Source organism: Lissotriton vulgaris, chromosome 2_1, assembly GCF_964263255.1.
Source record: "Lissotriton vulgaris chromosome 2_1, aLisVul1.2, whole genome shotgun sequence".
In the NCBI taxonomy this organism is placed as follows: domain Eukaryota; kingdom Metazoa; phylum Chordata; class Amphibia; order Caudata; family Salamandridae; genus Lissotriton; species Lissotriton vulgaris.
Window position 1 is genome coordinate 1,578,476,155 of NC_141687.1, and position 16,086 is coordinate 1,578,492,240.

At 39.8% G+C, this 16,086-nt stretch overlaps 1 protein-coding gene across 2 annotated transcripts in view; it reads right to left on the bottom strand.

Annotated features, from left to right (window-relative positions):
• Positions 1 to 15,828, bottom strand: part of NXPH2 (neurexophilin 2) — a 406,557-nt gene extending 390,729 nt beyond the window's left edge. The window contains exons 1-2 of one of the 2 annotated variants that reach the window (XM_086958882.1): positions 15,608 to 15,828; positions 15,317 to 15,468 (exon numbers count right to left, since the gene is read on the bottom strand). In XM_086958882.1, the coding sequence (XP_086815008.1) occupies positions 15,317 to 15,370 (54 nt within the window). In that variant the 5' untranslated portion in view covers positions 15,371 to 15,468; positions 15,608 to 15,828. Of the gene's footprint in view, positions 1 to 15,316; positions 15,530 to 15,607 lie in introns of those variants that run through there. The other variant, XM_086958884.1, reaches the window with a different exon arrangement.
• Between the last annotated feature and the right edge of the window lie 258 nt (positions 15,829 to 16,086).

Consider the following 16,086-nt stretch of genomic DNA (forward strand, 5'->3'; position numbering starts at 1 on the left):
AACAGATGCTTCTGCTGTCAGATGTTAGGCGAGGGAGGTTGGCTCCAAACTTTTTTTTACCTGCCCAAAGCTATCACACTTTTGGGAAAGGATCTTTTCAGCTCTAAGCTGGGGAGTACAGAAAAGATTGGATCCCGAGGCCGACATTGCACTTTTTTGGTCTTGCTAGTCAGAGACAGAACTTTGTAATGTCGAGAGGGGAGTAGACATTTATAGAAATTGCCTCCCTGGTGGCACGTTATCTGATACTTCAGAATTGGAGGTCCCCTAAAATACCCACCTATTCGGATTGGTTTATTAAAATGATCCATACTAGGATATTTGAATAAGCATATGCTAAGAGAGTAAGTGCAAATAAAAGATTTAATGCTGTATGGAAATAAAAGGAGAGGCTAGAAATCCTCTCGGAAAGTAGGGCTGAATAAAAAATTGCACTTTAGCACTGCATTTTAGTAATTATAGGGTTGGAAAGTACTGTGGAAATTGTATTGGCTGCACTTTGGCAAGTGTGCCTGGAAGATGAATTTGTAGCATCATGTTCAGATGGTAACTTAGCACATTGCACTTTATGGAAAGATCTACAGGGATGCCTAATTTATCAAAGAAGTAAATGTTAAGAGAGTATGTAATAATAAAAGATTTAATGCTGTATGGAAATAGATGGAGAGGCTTAAGACATTCTCTGAAAAGTAGGTGCGGAAAAAATGTGCACTTAAGCACTGCACTTTGGTAATTTTAGAGTTGGAAGAGCACGGTAGTAAAGTGCACGGGCTAGAGATCTTCCCAGTAAAGTAGGGCAGAATAAAAAATTGCACTTTAGCACTGCATTTTAGTAATTTTAGGGTTGGAAAGTACTGTGTAAATTGTACTGGTTGCACTTTTGCAAAATCTGCCTGGAAGATTAAATTCTAGCATCATGTCCAGATGGTGAAATTAGCACATTGCATTTTTCGGCAAGATCTACTGATGGAAACCAAACATTAACTCTATTGGAATGATACATATTTGTTAAATATTGTATGCTGCACTTTATACATGTTTGTATTGTCTAATTTAATATGTATACAAGGATGTCTATTTATCAAATTGTCTGCATTAAGTCTTGTATTCTCTATGTTTCTGCTCAATAAAATATTATGTTTTGAGGGAGTTCCTGGCTCTAGTTAAAAAAGTGGCTTTTAAAATACTGCCCACGTTTTGCTAAATTAAACTGTCAAAAGCTGTATGTAGTAACAGAATCTATATTTTCTTGTTTCTTTTGAAATACGCAAGTTGGTAAAACTTAGGAGGACCAAAGCTGAAGGTCCTTTTCCAACTGGAATCTGTTGTGTTTCTTCCAAGACATAAAAACGTATTCTGTCACTATGAACTCTCTCTTCTTCCCAGCCCTGGGACAAAGTGAGGATACATCACTGTGGACTTCTGGAAAGTCAGGAGTCCAATTTTGTGTGTGGAGTTTGCTCTCCTAGCATTGAGAGTGGCTACTAGTTCTTTGTTTTTACTTTAATTTGTAAGGAAGGTGGTGTAATTTCTAATATCATTCATTCCTTTACTGGGATCCTCAAAAGAAGTGACCGGCCATACAAAAGAGTTACAGGAAACTGGCTCTCCTGCACAGTGGATCTATACAAACATGGCATTGCCACATGAAAATGCTGGCAGACTGATTTATGCATAGGAGCACAGGAATCAGTTGTGCAGATGTGTTGTGTACATCATTACCTCCCTCAACAGTGTTTCTATCAGTTAATTTGTGATTTATTTAACAAAACTTCACTTTTTTGGTATGCTTGAGTCTGCAAAAGCTACACAAAAACTGAATTTCATTGTTCACAAATATTTTTTGAGTATTCAGGAAACAATAAATAATGTGTGATAATTCTGTGGTACCTCAGAACATAAAAATTCAACCCAGTCATGTATTCGCTTGAATTGAAGCACTGAGTTAAACATTGAAATTCAGTATTTCTTTTCAAGCAACTTTTGTGCTTCAAAATGGGAAAACGTGTTCTATTGCTCACCATCTGTTCCTTAAGTCAAGAAAACAGGTATATCTCATGAATTGTATATCGAAAGGCTGTAAGTGGAAATGGCATTTTCCAATAAAATCTCTCAAATATCTGAACCTTACAGACTCCAATAAAAAGGTTTAAATGTTTTAGTACAGACTCTGTTTTGGAATGTAACGTTTTGATAAAATCGCAAAACCTCTTAACTGACCAATAAATGCATAAATACAGAACAAAGTACTTAAATAGCTTTTCAACAATAAACTGCGGAAGCGGATGTGCTGGTACAATTAGGGATATTTCAAAAGAGGAACAGCAATACCATTTGAAAAGAAAAGAAATGAAACGTTTGCAGTTTTATTATTGCTGCTGATTTTATTTGCATTTTGTTATTTTTGTTGATCTAACCATTGTATTGTAGATGAAGAACCTTTGTTCATAAAAATGTTGTTGTGTTATGTTTTGGTTTGTTATGCTAGACCTATTTGTATAGTGCGCATTCTGCCATTAGTATGACCTTGCAACTCTCTATGCCACTCAAACCTGTAATTACACTCTAAAAAAGGGGCTGTGTTACACTGTAAGTTAATCAATTCTACCAGTTTTGACCTTTTGTGAATATTCAAATAAAATGTTCATCATAGCAAAAAACACACAGAATATATGCTTGAACAATTCAGTGACAGACGTTTTCATATTTTACTGATATATCATGCAGCTATTTAACCCCATCAGTGCCGAGGACCTAATGGCTACATCCTCAACAGTGGTTCTACTGTGCCAAGGACGTAATCATTACGTCCTGGTACAGCTCCACAGGGAAGCACTGGCGTGCCCGCAGTGGGGCACCCACCCACATGACTCCACTGGAGATGGCAGCGGGAGTGCTTCCACTGCCACCCTGACACCCCCTTTTAAGATCTGATGAAGTTGGCATGCTCACGGCGCCCCAATGTCATCAATTGCAGCCAGGGGCGTGCTGGAATCCATTTGCTTTCAGCGCGCCAAGCGAAAAGATGGATTTGGTAAGTCCTTGTCCCAAGGGGTGGTTTTACAGGAGTACAGATGCAGGGGGAAAGGACTTTCCCCCAGCATCTGTATAGAGTGGATTCCTGCGCCACCATCTTGGGTGGGCCACAATTGTTGAGCAGGAATCTACACCATTAAACCCAAGTGATATTTTATTATTTGGGGGAACAACCTCTTAGGCAAGGATCTCTCCCTAGGGGTATTTGAAATCGTTGCGTTGCCGCCCCCCCCTTCACAGGCTGATTCCACAATTTTTTCAGCCGATCTCCTCCCTCCCCCCAGGGGGGGTCGAAGCCCACTAGGCACCAGGGAGTTATTTTAATTATATTTTAAAGGAGCATATTTTCCTGTATTTCGGCCACCTATGGGGATAGATCATATGTTTTTTCAGCTGATCTGTCCAAGGGAGGGGGTTGAAACCCACTAGGCACCAGGGTTTTATTTAGAATTTTTTTTAAGGGAGCGACCCCTCTGGCAAGGGTTGCTGCCCTGGGGGCAGCATATCTTCCTGTGTTTCAGCAATCCCTGAAGCTAGAGCAGAAGTTATTTCAACAAATCTGCCCCCGGGAGGGTGTTGAAACCCACTAGGCACCAGGGATTATTTAAAATATATATATATATATTTTTAAGGGAGCGATCCCTCAGGCAAGGGTCGCTGCCCTGGGGGAGCACATTTTCCTGTGTTTCAGACCCCTGGGGCTAGGTCAGTCATTTTTTGGCCGATCTAGTCCGGGAGAATTGAAAGCCACTAGGAGCCTGGAATTTTGTTCATTATGTTTTGGACAATCTACCCCTAGGACAAGGGTTGCTCCCCCTTTTGTCAAATTGATAACTATGCTCATTTGCCCTCAAGGGGTCAGAAACCCCTAGACCACCAGGGAAAGTTTGTGTGTGAAGCGTAGTTTGGCTAATGAGTGTTTGTCATTTTGCTGGCTGTGTCTGAACTTGCACTTGGCTGGCGGTGTGTGTGGCTGCCATTTGTATGGTGATGGGCACATTTCAAAGTGTTTACTATTTTTTTTACTCCTTTTTGTTCTAGTCCAAAGCTTTTGTTTTCCTTGTGGTTGCAGTTTAAGCACTGGTAGATCTGCAGTTTGTGCAGTTGCAAGTGATTGGTAAGAAAAGGTTTTTTTATACTGTTTACTCCAAATTAGAATCAATGACCTACCAGAATGTGTTTTTGGGAAATTCCGTAATAATAGCAGCCTACTTAGCTACTATTTGAATGTGTGTGAAATTTCCTTGTATTTGTGCACAATGTGTATTGTGTTTCCTGGTGTGTAATTTTCTTTAGTTTTTCTTTTCTAGTGGATTTTTGTTGATGCTTGCTGTGTCTGTGCAGAGTGGGTGCTGGTGAATCTAGCTGTCTTTAGCAAGTGAGTGGTATTGTTTTATAATATATAGGTCTTTGCATGCTTTGTATTGATTGATTTTACCTTGCAATTGCTATATGCCAGTAGTTTTACTTTATAAATCCACACTTTGTTTATTACCTATTTTACACAGTGTTGGGTATTGTTGACTTATTTGTCAAGTTACTTCTCTTGGTGAGGATTATGACTAGCAGCAGGATGACCGCTCAGCAGGTTGTTGATTTATTTTTCAAGACTTCTTCTGAACATGATTATAAGACTGACTCTGCATCTGAGGCAGAGGAGGAAGGCCAGGATTCTGGCAGTTAATTTTCGGTCTGAGAGGAATCATCTGATTATGAAGCTACTCTCAGTGCAGATGAAGCTACTCCCAGTGCAGATGAAGCTACTCCCAGTGTGGATGAAGTGCCTGTATTAGAGGAAGACACTGATGTGCTGATAGTGCAACTAAAGGCATCTGCATTGAAGGCAGATGTCATACAAGGCTTCCTATTGGAAGTGCTAGGCTCTGGGTTGACCCAAACATGGTGCAGCCGGTGTTGTCTGTCTTTGGTGGTGTTGCAGGTTGTAGAGTGAATTATGAAATTTGTTGGCCTATAAATTCTTTCAGTTGTTTATGGATTATGTACTTTTGGCCGATATTGTTGAAGTGACTAATTTGTATGCTGAACAGTATTTGAGGGACAGCAGTGTCAGACTTAGGTCTCACTCTATAGCTACCTGGTGGACTACCACATATCTGGATGAGCTGAAGAAGTTCTGGGTTTAAATTTTTTGATGGGCCTGATAAGGAAGCTTTGCTGTCTTCATATTGATCTATTAATCCCTTGATGGTAACAGCTATATTTCCTGCAACCATGAGTCGTAATCAATATTTGCTTCTTCTTTGGATTTTGCATTTGGTTGATAATGCTTTAATGTTGCCCACAGATCACCCTAATTGTGACCTTCTTTTTAAGGCTCAGTCTGTCTTTGGTCATTTTTAGATCAATTTTCAGAGCTCTATGAGCCGTGGAAAGAAATGGTGAACACCCTAAATATCGATTCCAAAATATAGACTGCCCAAAATATTGAATCAAAAATATAGACAACCCAAAATATTTTAGTGTTATGTATGATAGTATAAGTATTAAAATTATGTATTAATTTTGCAATGTATGTTTATTTTTTTAAAGTAATGAATGTTATGTAATTTAATTTTTGCGTAATTTAATTCTGTAGCGGATTGTGGGTTTATAGGGGAATAGGTTAGGAAGTAATTTAATTATAGTAAATTAAATATTAATTTTTATTTGTATGGATTGATAATTAATTGATTGATAATTAAATTTTAATTAGTACTTCATTTGTATTAATTGGTAAATAATTTGTATTAATTGGTAAATCATTTTTATTAATTGATTAATTGATAATTATGTTAATTGTATTTATTTGGAGCGGGTTGTGGCTTTATAGGGGAATAGAGTGGGAAGTGATTTAATTGTAATAAAGTTAGAAATTATTTTTATTTATATGTATTGATAATTAATTGATAAATAATAATTGGTAATTAATTTGTATCAATTAGTAATTAAAATTTATTATTTATTAATTTTTGTAATTGGTAATTAATGCTTTTAATTGGTAAATAATTGGTAATTATTTTTAATGATTTTTTTTATTGGTATTGATAATTAATTTAATTTAATTTTCATATTAAATTATTACTTACCCTACTGTTGCACTCTCTGGAGTGGGAATAGTAATTTTTACCCCTACGCTATCCAACGCTTTTCCTACTGTTGAACTCACTGGAGTGGAAATAGTAATTTTTGCCCCTACGCTATCCAACGCTTTCCCTACTGTTGCACTCACTGGAGTGAGAATAGTAATTTTTACCCCTCCGCTATCCAACGCTTTCCCTACTGTTACACTCACTGGAGTGGGAATAGTAATTTTTACCCGTACGCTATCCAATGCTTTCCCTACTGTTGCAATCTCTGGAGTGGAAATAGTAATTTTAACCCCCCCCCCTGCTATCCTACGCTTTCCCTACTGTTGCACTCTTTGGAATGGGAATAGTAATTTTTACCCATACGCTATCCGTTTTCCCTACTGTTGCACTCACTGGAGTGGTAATTGAAATTTTTACCCCCACCTCTATCCAACGCTTCCCCTACTGTTGTAGTCTTTGGAGTGGGAATAGTCATTTTTAACCCTCCTCTATCCAACGTTTTCCCTACTGTTGCACTCACTGGAGTGGGAATAGTAATTGTTACCCCTAAGCTATCCAACGCTTTCTCTACTGTTGCACTCTCAGGAGTGGGAATAGTAATTTTTACCTCTCCGCTATCCAACGCTTTCCCTACTGTTGCACTCTTTGAAGTGGGGATAGTAATTGTTACCCCTACGCTATCCAACGCTTTCCCTACTATTGCACTAACTGGAGTGGGAATAGTAATTTTTACCCTCTCGCTATCCAACAAATTCTCTACTTTTTTTACATTACATTTAATATTTTCATATTTTAAGACTGTTTACATTATTTTAAGTATGTTTTATTTAATTGTTTTTAATATTTAATTAATGTGTCATTATTTTTAATATATTTAAACAATTCGATATTTTAGTTAACTATATTTTTAACAATCTATATTTTGGATTCGATATTTTAGTACTTACCTGTTTGTAGATAGGGATTCTATATTTTGTCATTTGATATTTTGGTGTCGATATTTTGGGCATTCTATATTATGTCCCTCGATATTAAGTCACTGAAGCAAAGAAATAGCTGTGGATCAGTCTCTAGTCTAGTTCAAGGGCTGATTGGTTTTTAGGCAGTACATTCCTCGCAAGAGGGGACATTATGGAATTAAGATGTATATGCTGAGAGTAGTACTGGATATGTCTAAAATGTCAGAGTCTACACTGGTAGGTGATTCCAATATTGACCCCCCTGGTTGTCCGACCACTTTCAGAGTTACAGAGAAAATTGTGTGGGAGCCTTGTAGAGGACTTTTTAACAAAGGTCACCATTTATATGTAGACAAGGTTTACACTGGAGTGCCGTTGTTCAGGGAATTCTTCAAAGTGGACACTGTTGCTTGTGGCACAACCCGTTCTAACGGTAAATGTTTCCCAAAAGAGCTGGTATGTTTAAAACCTGTGATGGGACAGTGCAGTGCCTTGCATAGTGATGGGCTTCTAGCTCTGAAATTTTCTGACAGGAGAAATGTCTATACGGTGACTACCATCAATGATTAAAGTATTTCACCTGTGACTGGAGTCATGTTGCTGAGGTGCACAAACCTGTGTGCATTTTAGACTACAATAAGCACTTGTATGGTGTAGATCGAGTAGATCAGAGGTTGGAGCCTTACACTGCTGTTCGTAAGGCGTACGTTTGGTATAAGACGTTGGCTATCCATTCTTTCCATTTAGCAAGCTATGATGCCTTTGTTGTATTTAAGGATTGCTCTCCAGAGTCAAAGATGACATTTGTTTGGTTTCAGTAGTCTCTGATAGCCAGCATTGTTTTAGTTGAAAAGGCAGGAGTTGCAAAAGAAGCAGTGGTGTTTCACCAGGAGTTCTTATAACAGGGATGTGTACATCTCTCAAGTGTTAAGGAAGTCAACGATATAGTAACCTGCATAAGGTGATCCAGCGGTCTCACCGAAATAAGGTGGGCTCGAAGTATAGGCGACAAACACCGGCTTGCAGGAGGCTTTGCCAGGTCTGTGCTCGTCCCTATTAAGGTCAGAGCCGGTGTTTGTAACCTAAACATCCATCCTACCTTATTTCGGTGAGACTGCTGGATCACCTTATGCTGTTTGCTATAGGGTTGGCTTCCCTAACACTTGAGAGAAGTACACAAAGCTGTTATAAGAACTCCTGGTGAAACAGATGTTGCCATTCTGCTTGAAGTTTTGGCTACCACGGACACTCTGATGAAAATATTGCCTAGACGTGCCCTTACTTGTTTGATTGCCCTGAAAAAGTCCATCTGTCTGGACGAAACGCGTTGGACGTTCTTTTCAATCACGAATGGTTTTTAACACAATTTGAATAAAAGAAGGTACTTGAAGAAATAATGCTATGGACATGAACCTGATAATTTGTTATGTGTCTGTTTTCTGTTGTGTTTAGTGGTGCACCTTTGCGACTGTTTTGAAATTGTTAAAATCCTGTATTTGATTGCACTGTGGCAGTGGGTGCTTCAACAGTGTGCATAGACATTTGGTGGGTGATTTCCACTATATGTATATTTTTTAGGGACAGTGGGTCAGGTGCTGGTCTATTGCAGGGTCCACTGTCAACATCTGTTTCACATTAAATGATATATTGTGATAAATAAAGTCAAAGGGATACCTGTATGTTTTTGTGATTTGTGAGAGGGACAGTGCAGTCTTCAGGAATAAAACTTATTTTTACACTTCCATTGGATACTGAACATAAATGTTGTACATTACGCCACTGTTAATTGTATAATTATATATGTAGTTCAATAACCATGACTAGGAACATATGTAAACATCACCAGCACAATACAAAGAAGACGCTAAAATCTTCCTGTAAACCACATAATCATATATAGCAAAATGAAGGAGCTGTATCGGACATACTCCTGCACAAGAAACACAAACTTCTAAATGAGCTATCATTCTTTACATGATTAGCTCACCACTGATACATCATTTTCAAAATAGTGAAAAGAAATCATTAAAATATTCCAAATACACAACCAACTTGTGTGAAAAAGTAGAGTAATAATCTACATTTATGAAAGGATCTTTGTTAAATTGCTTATTATTTTGAATTCAGTTCCTGCTGATGTTCCTTTATCTTGGGCGCTTCAGTTTAGATATCCCTCAACTTTGCCAAAATTGCCCTGTGATTGCCACTAATAATTAATCACAAATAAAATGTATTTGTACTCTTGACAATATCATGAGTCTCTTCCATTTCCATAAACATCCCTATTGCGTTCCTTGGATTGATTACTCTCATCAACCACAACCCCTCCACGGAACAACCCTATTAATTTACATGTTTGCATCATTCTTCCTGTCTGCCAATAGCCCATCCACAGTTCAGGAGATGGGCACTGGCATCTGATTTTGACTTATGTAGGTGATCTGTGTTTCATGAATCCACAAAATGACAGCAGATAATATAATTTCATGAAACTGCTGCTTCTGCATTCTCTTTTAAACTAATTTCATGTCATCTCTTTCCAGTTCAAACCTAAAGAAGGCATGCCAATCAGGCAGATTATTGCATAGTGCACCAGTTCCTCCAACTGTTGGAAATCTGGACATGTTCACATCTCTAGTCGCTTTGTTTCAAAATGACATGCATTTATTATTGAGAGAGTGTCTGTGTTTGTGCGGGTGTGTTTTTGTAGCGATCATGTTTTAGAAGCCTGAAGCTTTAAGTATGTCATGATGCACCTCTTCTGCCACAGCAAAGGTATTACAGTTGAGTTGTGATCAGCAGCAGCCGGCGCAGGTAAGCGTGGTAGGGCGAGGCAGGTGGGGCAGGAGGGGGCAAAGTCAACAGATGATGTAATAGGGAAAAATAAATAAATAAATATATCCTATTCCATCTTCTGTCGACTCCCACCCCATCCCGCCCCACCCCACTGAGCTTGCCTGCACCGGCAGCTGTTGGTTATGATGTCAGAATACCTGCTGCAATAGCCAAGATGAAAGGCGAGTCAAGGAGCAAAATTATAGCTGCAGTTCAAACAATGACAACAAGAAATGTGTTTTTGTTATTTTGCATTTTTAATAAAATGGACAGAGATCAACAAACAAGGGATATTTGGAGCAGCATGTTTATTTTTTTCATATTATGTGGCATTGCAGGAAATACAGAATCACTTAATGTTTCTGCACATTCTGAGCTGCAGCATTTTTAATCTGACTACTTATATTGCACTATTTCTAATATATATATTTTTGCGGATTCTACTTTTATTTTTCTTGTCTGCAAACATACTATCTTTTTCATATGACAGAGTAAGCCACTGAAGTTTTAAGGTTTTAAGTGGTTTGTTAGAAGGGCAATGGTATGATCATACATTATAAGTAAAAACTACTCCTTATCCTATGTTATAAGGATATTGCAAGTGACCACAGAGTTCCATCATCTTATAAAGGAACTCAGCCTTCGAACTTGTTCCTCTATGTGGTCATACAATGCCTTGTGACTTGCAATATCCTTTTTATACATAGAGCTCCGCAAACCCTTTATAAAAACCTGTCTCTAATTTCTTTGCAAAAGGTTAATTATGATGCACCCAGTTGCGTACTATTGAGAAATGACACAGGGCCTGAGTTAGAGTTTGGCATATGAGTAACTCCATAACAATTGTGGTAGATATCCTGCCCATCATCTTACAAGTGCACTATATCATATGACACTTGTAATATGGCATAAGGGGTGTCTGTCACGTTTGTGACGGAGTATCCCATCAGCCAAAATATAAATCAGGCCCAAAGTCACTCAACTATCAATAAATATAATAACTTATTACATTTGAGATCTGATGTCACAATACCTGCTGCCAGGGCCAGCTGCCGAGGGTAAAGGTAGGTCAAGTAATGGACCATAAACATGAACTTTCTTTCTTCTGATACGTTTGTCTAGTTGCTCAGTTATTAACAGAAATTATATATTTATGGTGACATTTTTATTTGTTGACACTCCTTGGGTATTTATAGAAAAGTTTGAATATTTCTGCATGTTTCTTCACATTCTGAGCCATTGCGTCTTTTTTTTTAAAACTGACGTGTATTAAACAGATTCTAAAACAAATATCTAACAGCTTTTTTATTCAGTTTAATTTTACACAAGCGATTCTATTTTTGATATTCATGCTTACAAGCACGCTGTCTCTTTCATATGAAAGAGTCACGCCCCAAGGATTTACGCAGTTTGTGGGAAAATTTATGGTGGGACCATGTATTATAAGGAATAATGTACCTGCTGCTATACATGATACGGATATTGCAAGTCACCTTGGAATTCCATAAACTTATAAAGAAACTCGGCCTTTAGTATTGTTCCTCTATATAGTTATGGAATTCCTCTGTGACTTGCAATATCCCCAATATAATGTACAGCATGTTCAGCAAGTCCTTACATTATCCGTTATATAATGTAGAGCATGTACAGCAAATATTACATTTGTTGAAAGTGACAAGTTGCCATGATTCAGAAGGAGGTGAAGCCTTGATTGATTCATGGTGCCCCTTCACTCCCACAACAATGGTAATAAATGACATATTACGTCAGTGGACACACCTGTGTGAAATATGTCACGATGCTATCCAATTTTTCACTTTTTACAAACAAACATAAGTAATGATAACCAGGGCACAAGAGGTTTAATCTTCGCACTGAGATGATATTCCGCTAAATAGAAGTAGGCCCCCGTGAGGATAGCAACAATTGTTTTCTTCTGTGAATTATTATTAGAAATAATCTGTGAGGCATTAATATTGTTTTGCTTCTTTATTCTAACACAGTAGTTCTTAACCTTTTGTCTTCTCTGGACTTACACTTATTACTCACTACTAAAACCCCGGGACTCCCAATGAATCACATTGAATTCCGGGGACCCCCACTGAGTCATTACTGGAAGCCGGGTATCACGCCCTAAGTATTTTTGATTATTTGAACTGCAAACCATTACACAAAAAATACAGAAATAAGCACTCATCAAAATAAAAATACACACATACTGAAAAGATGTAATTAATACAAAGACAAATATAAAAGAAATCAAAAATGTAATTTTATTGGTAGAATTCTAAATTAAATTGAGGCCACTCATCAGCCTTACTAGATTCTGTTTGATGCACTTGCTATGCTCCCACTAATCAACCTGGTGATACTTTTTCTACTTTACATTTTGCATCTTCAATTATATACACTTTACTAATCTGTTAATATCATTTAATTTTCTTACGGGACCGCCGGGGGTCCCTGAACAACAGGTTAAGAACCAACTCCAGTGTGATGACAGGATGGAAATTGACTGGGGCACTGTGAACACGAATGTGCGAGTTTGCGTTTGTCAGTATGTGTTATTGAACCTCGTTTATTTTTATTGGCACTGCATAAATAAATTCATGCTGTGTCACCGAAAAATAAATATATGCGAAGCCAGTGAAAATAAACATCAGCAACAAGTTCTTTGAAGCAAGTTTACTTATAAACACGGATTCACATATGTATTGCTTCCATGCAACTGTCAAATGTCATGTTATTGTAAGAATAGAGATTAACACACTTGACAAATTAATAAACATTCCCTCACAGAGTATACGCTTAAGGTGGGTTTACGGAACAAAACAAGTGCGCCCATTGTCCCAAGGCCTTGTTTTGGGGGTTTCACCTCACTTCAAAAAAGAACGACCTGCCAGTGCTCTGGTTATGATTAAATACATTTGATTATATTTAGACAAAAACAATTAAAAAAATGACTTAAGCCACTGACGCACTTCCACTGAGTGTGATGGGCTATTTCTCACCACTGCTAAGACAGTGGAATGGAATGATGCTCAACTCAAGCTTTCCATCCGGGGTCATGGCCACGCCCTACCCTCAGCATTAATTGGCAATTATTAACACAGCACTCGCATTTAAAGATAAGTTCAACACTATGAGGCACTGAGCACCTTCAACACACGCAGGCGTCCCAATGTAAGGTGTTTCCTAGTGACAGTGACGCGCTCTGTCACTGAGCCTATAGGCCCGCTCAGTTAGGATTTACTGCGTTGTCACTCAGGACCACCGCACTCCACAGAGTCTCTTATTTCCTATTCAATTACCTAACGCAGAGGGGATATTTAGCTGAAATCCGTGTTGGGGGGAGTGTGAAAAATGTAAGCGGTCTCCTATTGTTCGGCAGGCGGGCAGCCACGGGCCCTTATCGCGGCGCTGCAGCGCGACAATCCATTGCTATGATAAAGTGGCGGAGCTGGGAACAGTGCAGGACAGGCGCGGTCCGGAGACAGATTACAATTTGACTTGAGCATCCCGAGCGCTAATCAATCAACTCCGGCTTCCGCGCTAGCATCCGTCTAACCACAGCACGGGGGGAGAGAGAGGGACCCTTCTGGGGCTCCAGCACATCTCCGAGTCGGAAGGTGCAACGTGAACTCGCGAGACCGAGAACAAGCGAGGAAAATAACTTTGAAAGCGGGAACCAGAACCGCAGCTTCCCATTCAATCAATGGACACGAAGCAAAGCCATGGGGCTGATCAGTTTGGGAACATAAATCAGATAAACGCTAGTGTCTTTTTGTTAGTGTGCGCTAAATGCGCTAAATGCGCCATTTTGTGATAAGGTAGCGCTACAAAAACACAGCCATTAAAACATACATAATTAAGTGTCAGTCAGTTCTCCCCCTTTACAATTGTGCGGGGAAATCATTCTGTAAAAATTATCAATGTTAGATCAAAACATATATGATTTGGCGGTCGTCAGATGCCCTGTTTTCTGTTCTCAAAATTAGTGATGCTGCACACTTTCTACTAACTCGGTATAACTCTATTTTTCCAATGATCTCTTCTCTTAGGTGTTATGTAGAGCGCCAAGATGTTCCTTTTCTGCCTCTTAGCCGCACATGTATTCTCTACTGCCCCGTGCCAGTGCTAGCTCAATAAATTATGTAGAATATAAATTAAGTAGCAATGTAGGTGAGAATGATTATTTTACAGAAGCAGCAAGTTAGTGGCGTAGTTCACAGGGAGTACATTTCCGTAAGAGGGTGTGTCCTCTTCATCACAATGCCCGTAACCACTCCGCCCTGACTGAAGTGCAGCTGCGTGGGTCAGGGCGGTGAACATTTTCAGATACACTCTAAAAATGACGACAAATGGCGTGTTTTTCTTTTAATACCACAGTGCAAAGGTTGCAAATGCTTTACCGTGGCAGAAGATGCATTCTGCGACATTTCTCCCAAAATGCACTCTACTCTGTAACCAAAAGATCCTTCACAATTATTTAAGAAGCGTCGCCTTTAAACACGTGTTCACTGATATTTTGGAAAGATATAAACTGCACAGAGCAAAACACAGCTTTTTAGTGACATTTTGAAACACGTGCCTATGTTAAAACCAACTGGTGTTTACTAAGGGCGTGGTTGGTTGGGAGACCTGAATGGCACACATTTTTTTGCTGGATTATGTACGAATCCTAAGAGATAAACCATGAATACTCTCGAAACTTGAATACACTGTATGCAGGTCATAGTATATTTGTATCCATTAATTTACACGAATGCTGCATATTGGTCATGAGGTGTGTACAATATTTGAAAAAGATAGTTCAACATATCCAGGGAGTCAATCGTCACATGACCTGAGAGGGGGAACAGGAGCTTTTAGTGGACCGTGTCCGGGTGCATAAAACATAAACAACATTCATATCCAGGTGCCAGGCTGGTGGTACTGCGATCATACGTGTGAGGAACATGTAGGTTTCGAAGAGGTTAACCGCGCTGAACTCACTTAGGTGCACAGGGGTGCAGCTGCACACTGTGAATATACGTTAAACACGCGCCCCACTCATGCACGAGCCACAATTCAAACACAGTACGCGCAGAGATAGATCGCACAGTGCCACGAAGCGGTTTAGCTATTAGTGAGCGCTCTCAAACTTTCCTCACTCACAATCCAAGTGGCGTAACTTCTATCTACTGTGGCATCGCTGTTAAGCTTCACAAGAAGCCGTGCCTCCTACAAAGAGAAGCCAGCGCGCAACGTGCCCCATTCAGAAATTGCAATCTCAGTTTCCCTGTACTGCAAATCCCTCTAGTGACGTTTCCAAAACATTTAAAACACGTTAAATAGCGTCGAAGGGCTGCCAGGGCGTCTGCCACTAATAATAATTTGTAAAAAAGCAAGACTCACGAGCTGGAGGAGGCACTGCACCACGATGAGTGACGCGGGGTGAGGGCACCTCATTCTGGCGGGAGTCTAGGAGAAGCGTCCCCTTTCCTGCGACTTGCACATATCCACTTTGGATGGGAGGACCGGGCGCGGGGACATGCCACTGCGGTTACCTTCAGGAAAAAACACAAGCAGTGAGCAGCAGCTGCACCAGAGTCCCGAGCGCGGCACAGTAAATTAGCACACAGTCGGCGCAGGCTCTATTAGGCGTGACAAGGAGCGCTGCGCACAGAAGGCGCTGTGATGAATTACCTCTCGAAGCGCTGTCTGAGCGAGGGAGTGGATTCTGTCTGAGCATCAACACTGTAGGGGATCGTAGAAGTTAGTGGCAACAACGGGATCCTGGCTTCAGACACCGAAATGAGTTTCTTAAACGAGAATTGTATTTCCTTCTTGGGGGGGGGAAGGTTGGCGCTTGGCAGGTGCCCTCCTTGTATGCAAATGTCCCAGGCTGGCAGCAGAAAACGGTCCTGTTTCCGTAGTGTCACAGAGTAAGGGCTGCAATGCACACACAGGATGGTGACTGCTAAGCGCCTGTGTCATCTGGATGAGGGCTTCCAGCGCCTCGTCCTATAGGGACGCATAGACCGGCAGTGAGGAGGGGGAGGGCTGGGATCGAACCACATTAAACACATGCCTGAGAAACACACAACATGCCACACGAGAGAGTGATTGGGCCGAGAAATACAGCACCCCACCATTCTACCGTATTACCTGCTAATACATATATG